At 40.4% G+C, this 17,966-nt stretch overlaps 1 protein-coding gene and 1 long non-coding RNA gene across 8 annotated transcripts in view; one reads left to right on the plus strand and one right to left on the minus strand.

The window, feature by feature from the left end:
* TTC7B (tetratricopeptide repeat domain 7B) overlaps positions 1-10,326 on the plus strand; it is a 116,382-nt gene extending 106,056 nt beyond the window's left edge. For all 7 annotated transcript variants that reach the window (XM_071745781.1, XM_071745776.1, XM_071745778.1 and 4 more), the window contains one exon: positions 9,316-10,326. In XM_071745781.1, coding sequence (XP_071601882.1) covers positions 9,316-9,537 — 222 coding nt within the window. In that variant the 3' untranslated portion in view covers positions 9,538-10,326. The remainder of the gene's footprint in view (positions 1-9,315) is intronic.
* A 2,730-nt stretch (positions 10,327-13,056) lies between these two features.
* The window catches only part of LOC139797028 (uncharacterized), a 42,923-nt gene continuing 38,013 nt past the window's right edge, over positions 13,057-17,966 (minus strand). Inside the window, exon 2 of the long non-coding RNA XR_011726253.1 lies at positions 13,057-13,528. This is a non-coding gene — a long non-coding RNA (uncharacterized lncRNA). The remainder of the gene's footprint in view (positions 13,529-17,966) is intronic.

A 17,966-nucleotide genomic window follows, 5' to 3' on the forward strand; every position in this document is an offset into this window, starting at 1 on the left:
TCCAATATCAGAAATACAATTTTATCTACTTCTGACCCTTTGGCTCCAAGCTGAGAAAATAATGGCATCAGTAACAATTGCACACTAATGTAGTAGTAAACCTAGCCTTGCTTTTGAAACAAGATAGCTTTAAAATACAGCCATAGATTAAACTGATAAAGTAATAGGATTCCAGCAGTAAATATATTATAATTAGGTCTTGCACTTGTATCTATAAAATGTCAACAGAGGAGAAAAAGGGTGAGTATATGAATGATGCAATATACAAGGGTATACTGAGTTAAAGGAAATTATTATGGGCCCACTTCATAAAGACTGCTGTGTGTAGCTGTGGTCAGCCCCAGCTTGCATCACAGGTGTATGTACTTGAAGGATGCTATGTCTGGGAAATCCTCTTGTATGTGGGAAAGGTGAGAAGACACTGATGTGTCTTCAGTGCTCGGAGGGAAAGGAGAGGAGATGCAGTGCTGCCGGGCTTCTGGTAGGATGGAGGTGACAGACAGATCCCCAGCACCTGGGTGCTGCCTCATGGTGTCACAGTGGGAAGTAAATGTATCTGTTTGCACCAGATAGCAGCTACTCCAGATTCAGGACTGGTCATACTCTGAGGACTGAGGTGGTATTTAATTACTCCCTGATGCCAGTGGTGATGCAGTACTTGCCATAGCTGTAGCCATTTGGCTTCTGAAGGGAAAGTCATTGTTGCTTTACTGTGCTTGTAGATCCATCTTATGAAATAAGTCCCTCAGTATAATTTTCAGATGGAGATTAAAAATTAGATAATCTCTGAAGTCACTAGCTGTTTCACTGTACCAGTAAGGTGTTTTATTTGTGTGTTCACTAGTCAAATTAGTTCTTACAATATAGTGTGGTAGTCATGCTATGTTTTCATAAGACAATGTTATGTTCACATAAATGCAAATCAAAATGACAGCAGAGTACTGCAACATCCTGTTGTTTTAACAGGAAAGGAAGTCCCCCAAGAGCCTCCATCTTGCTGGAAGGCTATGATCAGCAATTAAACAAAAAAAAACAAAAAACAACCCAGCCAAGCAAAGAAAAAAAACCAACAAACTTTCAATTTTGAACCCTTTTGCTTTAGCAGGTCTGAACACTAACAAACAAAAAGGCAAGCACATCCCTGTTGGAAGAGGTCAGTCCTTTCCAAGGGGTTATAAATACACAGATGCACCAACAGCCAGACAGGTTCCTTGTATCAAACTGGCAATGTAAAGTTGAGGAAGTAACAAAGCCAAAGTTGTTGTTTTAAAAATCTGTTGCCAAGCAGTAGGTTTTCTCCTAGCAACAAGTGTTTTGTAGCAAGGGAAGCAATTGGATACCTTAAGGGTAAAGAAATAAACTGGGATTGGGAGCTTGCTTCAGCGTGACACAGAGCCCAGAGCTCAGTTTCTGGGTGTGCTGGGGCCTGAGGAAGGGAGGTGGAGGGGGCAGGGCAGGAAGGGACACACAGAACAGGCAAAGTTTTGGGATAGGCAAGGAACAGAAATGTTGGCTGCAGGTGCAGGCTTATGTTTGTTCATCAGTTGCTTGGTTTGGTGTAGTGATTGATCAGCTGTTGTATTATTAAGCTGCTTGGAAAAAAAAATCCATAACGAGCTGCTAGGAAGTTTTATTTTGGGTTTATTTGAAGAGAAACACTTTTCATTATTCAAAAGAATTGAATTATTACAGAAAATTAGATAAGCAATTTTGTATTCTGCATTTTGGAAACAAATTACATACACATTTCAGAATATTATGGGGTTTTTTAATGGAAAATTACCTTCACTTTTAAGTGTTAGTAGTCAACCCCGTTGTTTTAAAACCTTTTAATATGGACATTCTTCAAAATACCTGCATTAAAATGCATCTGTACCTGGCATTGCAGATATAGAGCTATGTTTATTCATCATTTTTCTGATGGAATGCTTTATTTTGAACTGATACACCATGTCACATTTTTTTCACACTTGCAGAAAATAGACACTTAAGATGACTAAACATGCAACTGTTCTTGTATATTCCTTCAAAAGAGTTCATAATTTATTTTTTTACAAAGTCATGCTTCATTTAGATGGACATGTTTCAGCACAAATTCATCAGCTAAAAGGAAAACAGAGCATAGTATATAAATGTGCTGTATTTCACTTTACATAACCATAAAATATTTTTATAGAATACATTTTACTTATTTTTCCTTATATTATGGCAAATTCTTGTTTTGCTTTGCTATCACTTCTTCTGTTTCATTATTATAGCCTAACACTGTCAAGTCTCTCATAAACCTTCAAGTTTGATAGATTTGCTTGAAAATAGCAGCCACCTTAACACATGCAAAGCAGGCTGAAAAAGCAGCATGTAACAAGGGGCAGTTTTGTGATGCTAAAATTACAGTGCATATGGATTTGCAATGCATACATTGCATATTAAGTTTTGTAACTGGCTATAGTCATAATACTTGAGTTTTCAAGATTTTTGGAGAAGACAGGATGTTCTTGTCATGTCTTTCTGCATACTGTGGTTAAAAGTTGATTCAGGCAAACTCAGACTTGTTTAATGAAAACAAAATAGTGAACTGAGAAAGTTTCTTGGAAGTTGAATGTAGTGAATTCTTTAGGCCTTTTATGGTAACTTTAAAAAAAAACAAATTTTTTCCATATCTGTCCAGGTGTATATATGAGAGCTGCAGCTGCCAGCTTGTTGGGCTTCAGCAGGTCATCAGAGAAACAGACAAGTAGAATTTTCACTGTTCTTCAGCAGGTTCTTAAATTTCTTAATCTGTGGGTGTCGGGGGGGGTTCTGATGTTTTTTTATGAGTTAGGTTGACCACATTTCTTCTTATATTCCCCATTTCTCCCAGTTGTTAGTTTCATTCTCTGCAGTTATTGGAGTTCAGTGCATCATCCTCTCTCAAGAAGGCAAAAGTGCAAATGAACTCACAGACAAAGCTTCCATTATAATTTTTCCACTTTAAAATTAATTTCATTATTTTTGAGAAAATCTCTCATCATAGTCTATATTTTTCTTGGAAAATATTGAAGTTGTTACTCTTCATATCAAATGAGTAAAGGTAAAAAGCTGAAGTGGTGCTTCTGTTGAGATTGAGAACTGTTAATTTTCCAGGAGGGGTGGAGAAATAGTCAGGCAGTTAAACCTTAAGAAAACATCCAGCTCTCTTGGGCAGAAAAATTTAGTCACATTGAAGAAAGCACATTGAACTTCATAGTGTTACCTTTTTACCATTGTTTTTGGTTTGGCTTGGTTTTTCAGGTTTTTTTGTGTGGTTATTGCAAATCTTGTTTGGCACTTGATGGTAAATCTCTGGTTTGGTGAGACATTCGATGGGTGATAATTATGGCATTAATTTTTAAGAAATTAGTTCCACGGAAAATATCTGAGTGTTAGCATATTATTTGCCTAAATGCAAATTAAAACATGACCTGATTATACTCTCCTAGATGGCTAGTTTTAATCATGGTTTTAAAATCAGAAATCAGTTATTAAAGTACTTCTTGATTTCTGTCCTGTGTTTATTTTTCTAGATGTGTATTTTCCATTGACTGTTTGGTTAATCATTATGACAGATTAATTTACAAAGAGAGAAAGCCTGTGTGCAGACAAAAGATACCTTTGCAGTGGAGACTACTCTACATTTTCATTTAAGCAATTATGGCTTTATTCAATTCCTTATTGTCTCATGTTGTTCAGTTTCTCAGTTATGATGTTGTATTAATAAATAATAATGCGTTTGCTAACTGAAGGTTTTACTTGGAGACTGTATAAAGCTGCATTTGGAAATTAGAATGTTTTCCTATTTAAAAATGTTTACATTTACCTAACGAAAAATAACCTTAATATGTGTACTGGCAAGGGGAAAAACAATTATGCCAAAATATAATTTTAATATGTTAAAATATATATAAAAATATAAATCTGTCTTACTGAAGAAGGTATTGATTGTAATTATCGGTAATTGTTAATATTTTGTAAACATATGTCTATATAAATTGTAAATATATGGTGTCATCTCCATAGACTAAAAGTTTTAAAGGTCTCTTTTTTATCCAGGATACAGGTAGATAAGTAATGACATACTGAAAGTTATCTAGGTGGGGTAAGAATTTAGGTCCTGCTGAAGTGATTGGTGATTAAAAATCTTCTCTGATGTATTTGAAAATTCCATTATGCATCTTTCTGTTTCCAGGGGGGATTGGAACTAGATGAGCTTTAAGGTGCCCTCAAACCCCAGCCATTCTATGATTCCATGTTCAAAAGACTGTGAACATGGTACAGGGTTTGTTTAGTTCTTAAAAAAAAAACAAAACCTCATGGATGTGAAGATTTCAGAATTCATAAATTTTGTCATACTAGTTTTCTTCTTTCAGAAGTAAGCTGGATATCTACCATAATTTTGGGGTTTTTATACTCATTGTATTCATTAGTTCTCAGCACCTGCTTATTCTGTCTAACCCAAGGAATGAAGAGAAAGTTGTTCTTACAACAGAAGCATCCATTTGTAATACTGTAATACTGTATAGGCAGGAAAAAGTTATCATTCTCCTCAGTGCAGCTGAGAGAGACTCTGATGCTGCAACAGGAGTAGTGGAAGCTCCCTGGGCCCTCTGAGCAGGTCTCCTCATCATAACCATCACAGCATGCAGCCTCTTCCTGTATGACTTGGGTCTTACCACTGTTCTGCACCCTGCTACTGTGAGTAGAAGGCTGTTCCAAAATCTCTCTGCTGCAAATACCAGGAATGTTTTCACCTTTTTTTGGTAAACTTACTCACAGCCAAATTATAAGTACGCATTCTTGTTCCAACATTATTCTCTTAACTAAAATAGTTTTTCTCTGTTCTGTGCTCTCTACTGTTTTTTATAGCAAGTAACTTCATCTCCTCTCAGCTTTTGATTTGCTAGGTTAAACAAGTCTGTTAGTCTCCTCTTGTATTTTAGGATTTTTTATTGATTGTCTCAGTAATTTCCTGTGGTTTGAATGACCTTTGGTGAGAAGAGACTACACAAGGTACCAGAGGAGGTGCCACTATAGCTGTGTATGGCACAGCTGTTCAAGTTTCTGTCGTCTTTCTCTCTACTGGAAACCTCTCCTGGTGTCAACTGAGTTCTCTTTCACTCTGTCACTTTGTCTCACTGTCATCCTGTGGCTACCTGTTATATCCAAATCCTTCTTCCAAGCTGCTTGGTTGCCAGGCTTCCACCATACCACAGAACTTCTGTGTTACTGTTGTGTTATTTTCCACGTTGTTTTACTGAGTTTTGCTGTATTTCTGCTATTCTAGTTGCCATAATCAGCCTACTATTTTCTATATGATATCTTATTAGTTTTTTGTTATTTAATTGTATAATCACTCTCAGAATTCTTGTGATACCAGTTTCAAAACTAAACATTCCTATTATTCCCAAGACAGTGTCCAAAGTACAGAAGATATCCCCATCCTAATCGCATGCAAGTACAAATGAACATTATTCATCCAAATGGTTTGGATGTTACATTAAGATATTCCTGTCTATTCAGGCTCAAGCTGGTTTTCTGCACTGCATTGGTATAGCTACCTAGGAGATACTGAATAATAACTAACAAATATTGTTTTGACAACACCACCAGGGTCCTTCACTCCTGGGTTGGGCCCGGTTTGGCTGAGCATTTTAGTATCAATTCTTTGACATATGCTTTGGCAAAATGAGCAAAGAATGGCAGGTATGTATTTAGGGCACTGTAAAATGAAGTTCAAGTATAGGCATACAGGGTAGAAACGTGTAAAATAATTTACCTAGAGGAAGAATTTGTGACTCCAGACTGGGTGAGTAAATAATTGGCAAGATCTTGAAAATAACCTGTGATAGAGAAGAAAGCTGGAAGCACTTCTTTCCCCTTTGCAGCAATTCCTAGAGGGTACTGTTCTGTTGTCATGTGAAGTTTGTGTAGAACTTTGTCCTCTGTGCCTGCAGTACCTCCCTGTTGCAGGCAGGATGCAGTCACACTTCTTTAGAAATCCCCTGTGTTAGAAGAGCCCCTGCAGGCTCTTGAGAACTCTCTGCCACTCGCAGCTCTGAGCCCTGACAGTGGCCTGGGCACTGTAAAGGCTGCTGACCTTTTCTTGAGCAGAGAGAAACTGAACTCCAGAAATCTTTAAATACTGTTGTTTATTCAAAGAGACTGGTATAAATATCAGTGAATCTGAGACATTAAGCACTGTCTTCACTTCTTGCAGTGATGGCACAAAAAAGTCTCCTCGTTCTTCAGAGATTCCCATTACATTCTGCTTGTGCCATTTCTGATTAGAGTTTTCTCTTGGGAGTTTTTTGAGTTACAAAATCAACTTCTACAGTCTAGAACTGGCTAAAAGAAAAATAAGATTTTCTTAGAGAGTTTACAGTGTAAAGCCATCCTGAACAGGTAAGACACTGGAAGCCTAACCACAGTTTGTGAAAATCAGTGAGTGGTTTGTCCAAAAAAACCACAGCCCCAAAAGAACCTCAAAATTCTCAGCAACCAAGCATGGGGAAAAGTATAAAACAAAATTTGTACTGAGCTGCAAAATGAAGAAGCACACACGTGTTAGAGGCTTCATGTTCAGCTGGAACAGGGCACTGAGCAATCTGATTGAGTTGAAGATGTCCCTGCTCATTGCAGGTGAGTTTCACTAGTTGACCATTTCTCTATGATTTGAGGCTTTTATAACTGTGTTAGAAGCAAATGTCATAAATTTCATGTGAAAGAGCTAGTGAGAGATGCAACAGCAAAAAAATCCTGCAGGATACCAATAATTGTCTCCAACACTGGTGTCAAGTACTCAGCATTTTAAAATGTGCAAAAAACAAATAGATTGCCTTGGATTTTTTTAATACCTTAAGAACTTACTGTTTTCATAATCTTCTGTAGAATGTTTTTTCCTACTAACAGTTCTTATTACTTAATAAAATATTCTATAGCTGTTTTTCTAATCAATTCAGGTTCCAAAACCCCTATCATATTTATGTTTAAAAAGTTCATGAGTCTGTTTATAAAGAGGGCATAGGGAGAAGGCATTCTGTTTAGGTTTTAAACTAACACACTGAGCCTGAGCCTGTGAGCCATATGTCACTTGGGTACCTGTCTGTGTTTCTGCAGAGTTGATGTGTTATTCAAGCCCATTTCCAGACATAAAGCAAGAGACCAAACATAATTCTGCAGATAAATGTTATCTTTGCATTTGCTGCTAAGTAGATAAAGGCCAAAACTGGTAGCCTCAAGATTTTGTTCCCAGTTAGGATGCAATGGAAAAGACACGGTGAAGGACTAGGATAATTTGTATTGATTTCTGGGAAATCTCCTCAGAGGAGTCTTTGTTTCTTTGTTTTGGTTTGGTTTTTTGTTTTGTTTCTTTGGGTTGGGGTTTGTTTGTTTCTTTGTTTTTAATGTTGTTTTTTTGTTTGTCTGGTTTTATTTTTTAGTAGTTTGGGGTTTTTCCCTGGAGGGTTTAGTATGGAGAGCAAACATGTGCTGACAGCTGGTGAAGTGGAGGTCAGTTTTTCTGCAGTGGGTGGTGGTGCCAGGTCACTGAAGGGTGTTGCTGCCTGGTAGAGACACCTGCTCCTTCTCCCTGTGGTCTGTAGTGTAATGCTCACTGGAACAAAGTCAGGCAATGACTGCAAGCAATGTGAAACATTATGTGCCTGGGAATATTAATTTTATCTTCAGGAAGGAGATGTACACACTGGACACTCACCATATGTGACATCTGACCCTCGTTCTGAAGGAGTTAATGCGTCAGAGGATATTATGTAATTTTTCTCTAGATTACTTACTTGGGCTCAGCCCACAGATAGTGACCAAGTGTCATCATCCTTTTCATGCTCTTCATGGAACAAGTCTAATTTTCTCTCTGTTGATTCTTTGTAACCAAAGTGCATCACCTCTGGATGGAGTCTTCATACCCTCACAGCCTGAGAGACCAGTGAACAGCTTTCAGAACACTGTCCCTTGAAAAAGGATGCAGCCTCATTGCCCATGCAAGATCTGTTCCTTCACTAGTGCTCAGCAGCTCAGAAAAGTGTAGCAGCAGCCAAACAGCAAGTGTTTGCTGTAGTTCTATCACCTGGAAAATCTCAACTATGCTTTTCACTTACCAAATAGGCAGATGTAACATAACATATTTCTATTCCCATCAACAGGTTTACATCTGCAAAATTCGCTTGTTTCCTTTGCTCTTCAAAAGAACAGCTTGTATCCTTGTAAGCAGAGAAACGAGTCTGACGTATCTGGGGGAAAAAAAAATATTACAAATATTCAACGGACTTGCATGTTTAGTTAGTATAAAATACACAAATCCTCACAAAAGAAAATATTTAATATTTAATTGTTTATGTAAATATTTAACAATTTGTTTAATGACAGTATTTGGAGATTTCTCAAAAATCAAGAACATTAATTTCACTGAGGTACATGCAGCCAAACCACCTTTATATGTTCCACCTCCTGGCTTCATTTTTTTGTTGTTTCACATTTGATACCTACCAGTCACTGACAGTCACTTTCCTTCAGGGAAAAAACACTGACCCTGCTGTTCACTCACTCTGGAAATGCTGACTCACCGCAGAGCTCAAAAATATCCCAAACCAGAAGAGCCCTCTAGCATCTCTATGTGAGAACATCTGCTGGGCAGACAGAAATTAGCCTTCATCTCGTTTATTTATCTTGTTGCCAGTACTAGACAGTGCTCTCTGTATTGTTCTTCAGAGCATGGATGGCTCTCATGCTCTGAAGCATGGAGTTAGCAGTCTGTCCATGGTGCAAGTCAGCTTCATGGGCAGAATTCCAAAAGCATTTGGTGGCTAAATCAGACTTTGCATAGAATTTCAGTACTTTCTAGTAGTTGATGCTTAGGTTGGTATGGATTTAAGGGACAAATGTACAGAGAAAAATAAAATTGTGGTCCAAGGAATAGGGGTTGGGAGGGGATAAGTGAGAAGGAATCTGTATGCATGTAAACAGGATGACTCTGGAAAGCAAAGATGTGTGGTCTATATGCATTTTTCAGTACAGAATCACAAGGTAAAAATGCATACAATTAGGATTATCATGATCCTAGAATAAATCTCTCTTACAGGGCCATTCCATAACTTTTCTGGGATAGTAACATAGCTGAACATGGTGAATGGATATTTCTGTAGAAAGCAGATGTATTATACAGTGTGTAATGCTTTGAACTGAAGAGCTGCCTTGAACCCTTATTTCACTGTTGTGATTTATCTTTTGAGCTTCAGGAAAATCCTGCTGCCCGATCTTGACCATTTTTCCTTTGTTTTCTTGCAGGCACTGATCCTTCACCAGCTCGGGCGCTACAGTTTGGCAGAGAAGATTCTCAGAGATGCTGTCCAGGTGAATTCCACAGCCCATGAGGTTTGGAACGGCCTGGGAGAGGTGCTGCAGGCTCAAGGCAATGATGATGCTGCCACCGAATGCTTCCTGACAGCGCTGGAGCTGGAAGCCAGCAGTCCCGTGGTCCCTTTTACCATCATTCCCAGAGTCCTTTGAGAGGGCATCTTCATCAGCTGATTTTGGTCTGACCTGTGGGTGAGGGAGCCCAGCATATCAGCCTGCCTGGTAACTGCTTAGTTTGAAAAACTTTAGAGCTACAGGTAACAAACTTGAGTCTTTTGCAGGAAAGTGGCCAAGCCAGTGATGTGATGCAATATATTAGTATTAAACTGAGAGGACAGAGTGGCTGTCCAGAACCAAATCTCTCATATCGCCTCTGGTTTTGCCCTGGTAGTTTGAAAACATCATTATATTGTTCACAAATGATGTGCCATATTTTGTTAGTGATACTTGAGTGTTACATAAAATTATAATGGAATCAACTACCAAATGTAGAATAATATATTCGAGTTAAAATTCAGTGGCAGAGCAGACTATTTTTAACAAGGCTGTTAATAAAACTGTTCTCTTCCTGCCTCTCAACCTCTTTTGGCCCAAAGTCAAAATGTGAATTTTCTGTTTCCATCTCTATTTTAGTCCAGGCCAGAAAATCAGTTGAGCTCTTGTTTTTAGTTGTTAATAACTGTGATGTGTGGTTAATTGTTATCTCTATTTAGAGCAAAGGTTGAGTACAAGAATATTTGTATTTTACCAATGTATGCCAGTTATAAAAAAATATATTAGTTATTTAAGTTTAACTTTTTTATGTGAACTCAGAGTTTATTTATCAATGGAAATATGTAAAAAGAAGCCTCAAATGGAATATTTACCGACATTCCTTATACATGACCCACACTTGGCTTAATGAGAAGATTATGTTAATAATAAAATGATTTTTAAATTGAACCTCTCCTGTGTCCTGGTTAAGAACCCAGGGGGAAACAAATGGCTTGTGAACACATTTTAATGATGTGGAGCCTTTACCTGGCTGCCTTCAAAGATGAACAACACCAAAATCAAGTGCCCTGAGGCCAGTCTAGAGAGAAGCAGCTGCAATACTCTTTGCCAATAGTATTACTATCTTAGATTTTAGGTTTTCTTAAATCTTTATTTCTTCTTCTTTTTATTCCTTCCGCTCCATCTCTCGATGAAGCCTGATTACTCTGCTTATACATAATACATAGACATTTATGTATAATACCTTGGTAGTGCTTGGGAAGAGCATGTTCAATATTTAAACAGTTTTCTTCAGTTTTCTTCACCTGTCTTTGTAGTTCTTTCTCCTACACTTCATGTCCCTTGAAGAACTGGGCTGGTAACATATTACTGCCATGTAGGTAGTAACAGGGCAAATTGTTTAGTAGGCAAATACTTGCTCTGGGAGGGGTGGAGAAGAGTCATTCATTGCCATGAACAGTAAGGGTGTGTGAGCTGGGGTAATCTGTCTGCTGGGATGGTTGGAGCCTGGGAAGAATTCCAGGTTCCCAGTTAGACCGGGTGACCCTTGGTATTTGCCTGACTGTTGCAAGAAGCATTTTTCATGTGCTTAGGACAAGATAGCAGATGATACAGAGAAACAATGGCAAATGTTTTTGTCATTCATTGGAAAGGTTACTCCCCTCAAATCTGTGTCCTCACAGGACACAGGCTCTGTGTGCTCCAGTGAGGATCTCCAAATGGCAGAAGACTCAAACTTTTGGAAGCTCTTCATTTTTGCCTCTCCTTTATCCTCCTGGCATTTTATGTGCCTTTTAGGCAGAAGCTACTTTCAGACTGTATCTGTTTAGTGCATAAACCATATATTCTCTGTGAGATGGACCGAAAGGCTGTAACAGGTAGTGTTTTAAAGCCAGTAGAAATGATGTCATCTTGCTCAATGTGAAAACGTAAAAAGTTTCCCTTCTAAAGTGCCAGTTTTCCATGTTTTTTCCTGCTGTCCTTGGCTTTTTTTTCCTCTGTTCTATTTGCCAGCTGTTCTCTCTTTTCTAGTCCCAGCTCATAATACAAGCTCTGGCCCTGCTGTCATTTAGCACCCGCTATATGATACCTCGTGTACCAAAAGGTACTGCAAAGCCATTATTTGTTTAATTCAATTCTTCCTGATCCTTTCTGCTGCCTCAGTTCAGCTGCTTAAATTTGTAATACCTTTCACAGGTGTGCTGCTGCACAATTTTTATTCACCTTTGATTATTAACAAGGCAGTTTGCACCTAGACCTGTGGTGGTCTTTCTCAAGAGAGCTTCAGATGAAAGTGGAGAATAGGAGAATTCTGTAATATTAGAATTTATTTTTTTATTCTTCTTGTTCAATTTAAAGTCCTGGCCTCTTTTGGTAAACCTTTCCTAAAGTGGAATGTTTAACACTCTAATTTTGTCATATCTTTTATTAGTGGAGAAGTTGTCACTGCTGGTGTGTTTATCAGGTGAACCTGAATAACTGTTTCATTTTCCTTACAGGGGGGAATCAGTTTCACTGTAAATCCACAAGCTTCTACCTCTTGGGAATAGTCTCAGCTACCTATTTTTAAAATTGATTATTGCTGTAAGACTCATACATTCAGCAATGCTCAGTCAGAAGTGAAAACCCTTGCAGCACATGAATTAAACAGCCACGCTTATTTAAACATAGTTTTCAACTTTAAAAGTTACTAGGTTTTACAGCTGTAATTAATTTTTTTTTTTATCAAGTAAGAAGACCGAGAATATTTTTATATCTGTTTTAGTTGATTTACAGGAAGCTCTGCCTTTTGCAATTGGCTCTCAGAGCACTCTGGTGTCTCAGTCCCAGGAGTGCATCAAGCACTGCCAGTGTGAACACCCAGTCCCAGGAAAAGCTTCCCATCAGTGCCAGTGGGTCAGTGGCATCTGCATGAGGGTTCCTCCTGGACCTTGTGGCTGACCAGATCTCTCTGTGGATGTGCAGATAGATGCTTGCTCGTGTTCCCCCAGCCTGTGCCAGAAATAACAGCTGTTCAGAGGAATGGTGAGATAAAAGGGGGTCTGATCCAGCTGAAAGGTAAGCCAGCCCCTTGTCCTAGGGTTGTACTAAGCTTTGGGTAGGAGCCTAGCAAAGGTTTCAGATAATTCTTTTATCTGATTTACTACAGAAGTAGTAACTAACATGTAGGTAACATGTAGAAGAACAGGGCTCCCCTCTGCACTGTACTTGCACCATCTTAAAATGGATATGAACTTCCATCTTCAAGCACTCTTAACTGTATCACTATAATGACAAGTTGCACAAGCCTAAGATCTCCAGACTTTCACCAGGCATCAAATACACTTTCCTCATCCATAAGGCTGAAACAGGAGGTTTCAAAGACTTCCCTTACTCTGCTCCTCTGAACCACCAGAGTCATGATAAAGGAGCAGCTCCACAGTGCTCACAGTAAGAACACTTAGCATTCAAGTAATTGGTTAAAGTTCATCTCAAATTTTGGTGCAGATGTCCATTTTCATTCCAGGAAATTATTTTTAATTTTTTTTTCTTTCATGATTGATTGAGAAGCACAGGAACAAGAGAACCAAGCCAAGCAGAACTAAACCAACTGCATCTCTGAAAACTTTCATCATTATTACATGCATTTTAAACATCAAAGGCTATTTTTAAAAATGCTATAATTTTCCTTGAAAAATCTTTTCTTTTTCCTGAGTAGCCTGTTCTACTCAGGAATGATAGTGTAAGCCTGGGTATATCAGAGTTCCAGATTTACCTCACTGATTGTTTGTTCAGTTGTCAATTAAATTGACATTTTTCTTAACCATCAATCTGGCAATCATCCTCTCTTTCTTCTAGCATCAAGTTAAAATCATACATGCTGAACCATGCTCTGAGCAAGCACGCTTCTCTACCAGTTCCATCTATTTAACCTCATCATCTCCAAAACACCAGCAGGCTATGCTGAAACGTGCTGCACTTCCACATGCATCTATATGATCACCAAAGAATAGCTGGTAAGACTCCTACTCACGGACAATAGGGAAGATTGTGAATATTCAGCTTTTGGTCTTCAGGGCTGTTGTCACTGGTCGTGTGAAACTTGATGGGAGTTCCTCAGACCTGCAGAGCCAGGAAGTGGGCTTGAAGAGATGGGACAGTGAAGTGAAACCTAAAGAGAATCAGAAAAAATAACTTTTTGGAGGCAGTGTGTGTGGGGGGTGGGGGGTGGGTGCTGGTCAGGCTTTGTTCCCCCATGCTTCAGGGATGTGTGTCCCTGATATGCTGGTTTGCCACCACTGTGGCCACCTGGCTTTTCCAGTTCCCAGTTTAAAGCATCTTTGTAGCCCAGGTTCCCAGTCTCCTAATTATTATTTCAGAGAGAGAAAACTGTGCCATTTCATTTCTAAATCCTTAGGAAACATAACAACCTCTGTCCAGCTCATGTTACCTACCCAGTCATGATACACACAAGCACAAGACACCACTTTACTGTCCTTTTTGCCCAGACATTTCCAGAGTACAGCTACAGACAGATGTGATCTTTTGGATGCAGTCTGTAAGGCACAGAGGGTGCACACAGCAAAGCTCCCAGAGGTAGGAGGAAGAGTGGTTTTGCCTTTCCAAATGTGCCTTAAAAAACTTATTTGAAGGAACAGTGTAAACACACATTTTGGACAGTACCAGTTCAATGAAATGTGTCACTGTTGAGCTGAATTCTTTTCTTGTGTGTCCTTACATAAGACAGGCATCTCTAGGAGAGATTACCCTTTTCTGCTTCATCCAGGTCTGACTCCCTACAGCCTGCTCCCCTGTCTGCATTAGAGTAGCATGGCTTGCTCTTGGCTCCCCTTCTGCCTCTAGAACTGCCTCATGAAAAGTGACACTCCACAGTATGCAGTTTCTGAAGGTGCCCTGTCTAGCTGACTTGAAAAATAATTATCAGTAGAGATAATACATAAGATAATGGCAGCACTTGCTGGTTATTACCACAGTGATGTGGCTTTACAAAGCTCTGCAGTCAGTGCTTTTCCTTTTGTCTATAGCTGAGCACCCTCCTCCGTGAGGCTGGGGCTGGGACTCCCTCCAATTGGTGGAGCTGAGGAACACACACCTGATGAGCACGCCTGCCTTCAGGCTTGTCGCTAAAGAGAAAAATGGAGTTGCTTACAAGGTTTTTTTAAGCATATTTTTTTCTGCACACACTCACAGGTTACAGAAAGGCAGGTTACAGATGCATTTCACACAGAGGGCAGAAAGTTTTGAGGGCACTGAAAGTTCCTCTGAGTTCTTTTCCCATAAAGTCCTCTCTCCTATAAAGCTGTCTCCTCCATAAACCAGCTTTGCTTTTCTAGCAGAAAGTTGGCAGTGCCAGAAAAGGAAATTCTGACCCCAATTTTCACTTCCAATTCATGTCAGATGTACATCAAATGAGCCTAAGACTTTATAATTAGTGCAGATTTTTCCAAGATTGTTGTTTTACAAACAGCACTGACTACTAATGTAGGACTGGAGGGGGCAACAGAGGCCATAAAACAAAGTAAGTTACTTTCCTTTTGACGGCCTTGCAAAAATAGCTCTTCATTTTCACCCATGGCTCCTGAAAGAACTGGTGGATGAAGTTGCAAAGCCACTGTCCATCGTATTTGAAAAGTCATAGCAGGGGAAATATAACCCTCACCTTCAAAAATGGGAAAAAAACCCCAGGGAACTACAGGCCAGTCAGTCTCATCTCTGTGACTGGTAAGGTCATGGAGCAGATTCTCCTGAAGGCTCTGCTAAGGCATGTGGATAACAAAGGGGTGACTGGTGACAGCCAACACAGCTTCACTAAGGACAAGTCCTGCCTGACTAATTTGGCCTTTTCCAATAGGGTCACAGGCTTGGTGGACAAAGGTTGAGAAAATAAATTCATCTACCTGGACTTGTGCAAAGCATTCGACACCGTCCCACACAACGTTCTGATCTCTGAACTGGAACAATATGGATTTGATGGATGAACCACTCATTGGATAAGGAACTGGCTGGATGGTCACACCCGAAGTGTTGTCACCAGTGGCTCAGTGTCCAAATGGAGATGTGTGACAAGGGGTGTTCCTCAAGGGTCTGTACTCAGACCAGTGCTGTTTAACATCTTTGTTGGTGACACAGACAGTGGAATCAAGAGCACTCTCAGCAAGTTTGCTGACAGCACCAAACTGTCTGAAGCCAACACACTGGAGGGAAGGGATGCCATCCAGAGGGACCTGGACAGGCTGGAGAAGTGGACTTGTGCAAACTGCATGAGGTTCAACAAGGCCAAGTGCAAGATCCTGCACATGGGTCAAAGTAATCCCATGCATGAATACAGGTTGGGAGGAGAATGGATTGTGGACACCCCTGAGGAGAAGGACTTGGGGGTGATGATGGACCAGAAGCTTAACATGAGTCACCAATGTGCACTCGAACCCCAGAAAGCCAACCGGGTCTTGAGCTGCATCAAAAGAAGCACAGACAGCTGGGGAAGGAAGGAAGGAAGGAAGGTGATTCTCCCCCTCCATTCTGTTCTTCTGAGACCCCACCTGGAGTCCTGTGTCCAGTTCTGGAGTCCCCAGCATAAGGACAGAGCTCCTGGAACTTGTCCAAAGGAGAGCCACTAAAATGATCAGAGGGCTGGAGCAGCTCCCCTATGAAGACAGAGTAAAGAAGTTGGGGTTGTTCAGTCTGAAGAAAAGGAGGCTCCGAGGTGACCTTATAGCAACTTTCCAATATCTGAAGGGGGCCTAACAAGAAAGCTGGGGTAGGGCTTTTTACAAAGGTGTGTAGTGAGAGGACAAGGGGAAATGGTTTAAAACTTGAAAAGGGGAGATTTAGGTTAGACATGAGGAAGGAATTCTTTAATTTGAGGGTAGTGAGGCACTGGAAAAGGTTGCCCAGGGAGGTTGTGGCTGCCCCTCCCTGGAAGTGTTCAAGACAAGGTTGGATGGGGCCTTGAGCAACCTGGTCTAGTGGGAGGTGCCCCTGTCCATGGTGGGGGGGTTTGGAACCAGATGATCTTTAAGGTCCCTTCCAACCCAAAGCATTCTGTGTAGAAGTCTGTTTATTAGCAACCTATTCTTTTTTATACTTCATAATTTCCTTTCTGCATATGCAATGTTCACAGTTTATTTGTGGAAGATGTGGTATTTGAAGCATAGGAAAGTATGGTTTCTGACTGAACAATTTTATTTTTTTTTTTAAAGGACCCTTATAGAAGGGTTTTTTTTCTTTCTTTCTTCTTTTTAATCTTGCAAGCAAGCATTTAGGGTGACAAGCTCCTGGGTGCTGGATCAGTAATCCTGCAACCCATAGGGCAGGTCTTACAAGTGAAGCACCCAGGGACTGCCTTCACTGGCACGGGACCAACACGCCCTCAGACTGAAATCACTTCATCTCACAGGTGTGCTTCAGGAGCAAGTCCTGCTTGGTTGGTGGGCCCATTCCCCTGCTTCTGTTGTACTTCCCCACATGGGTGGCCAGCCTGCAGGCAGCCAGGGTGCTAGAGCTGCTGCCCACCTCCCCTGCCTCCCCAGACAGGAACTGCATGGGGCACAGCACTGCATGAAGCAGTAAATCACAACACACCTGTTCACAAACAATTGCTGCATGATGTGTGCTGAGTCAGCCAGCATTGGCGTCTGAGAGATTAAAAATAAAAAAGGGAGTAGGCACAAGCTCCTCTGGTTTATGAAAAGCTACATAGAGGGCCCACCAGCAGACGCAAAAACTCTTTTGTGAGGTTTCCATCTTCTACTGTCAGATAATTCTGGAATGTTCTGCATCATCTGTTCTGGGCTAGAGGCTTCACCTGAAGGATCGGGTACTGCAAGGCTGAGCTTCAGCAACAGAAAGGGTTTGAATGCCAGATTATGGTGCAACTTCATCTTATGCCTGACCCAAACCAATGGCAGCTGCTGGTGAAAATGAGACCTTGTCCCTGCTTCTGCTTTGCTCCTGTTGTGTTGTTACATCTGGTGAGAGGCTACAGGGTGAGTGCACACCATGCTCATGGCCTTTACTTAGGTTGTTTTTACAGCAGAGGGGGCAGTGGAAGTGGGGAGGCAATGTCAGCCCCGTACAGAAACAGCCAGCAATTAGGTAGCTTGGATTATGCCTACTGAAAACCTGCACTGGTGTCTCCCTCACTGTTTCCATCAAAACAAAGGCTGAATTAGGGTGGTAGAGCACAAGTTAGTGCTCTCACCCACATGAACTCTCAAGGTGGTTGTCCCATCCTGGCAGCAGAGCACCACACTTGCTCTAAGAAACACAATAGGAAAGAGCTTGGTGGGGTTTTGTTGCCAGCTGAGACGCTTTTGCTGTGTATAGTAGCCTGAGGTATTATGCTACTGATATCTCTTGTTACATTACAGTTTGAAAAAATAGAGATGGGTGACAATAGAGATGCTCAGGAGAGTTAAAATGTATTCATTACAACTGTGATGCTGATAACCTGTAAGATAAAAATATGCTACATGTTTATGTGGATGTGCTTGTTCAGAAATAATGTGGACTTTGCTCACAGTAGCTAACAAATGCGCCACAAGAATTCAAGGTGTCTAAGAGCAGCCTAGAGCCATATCTCCCAGCCT

Source organism: Heliangelus exortis, chromosome 5 (assembly GCF_036169615.1).
Source record: "Heliangelus exortis chromosome 5, bHelExo1.hap1, whole genome shotgun sequence".
Classification (NCBI taxonomy): Eukaryota; Metazoa; Chordata; class Aves; order Apodiformes; family Trochilidae; genus Heliangelus; species Heliangelus exortis.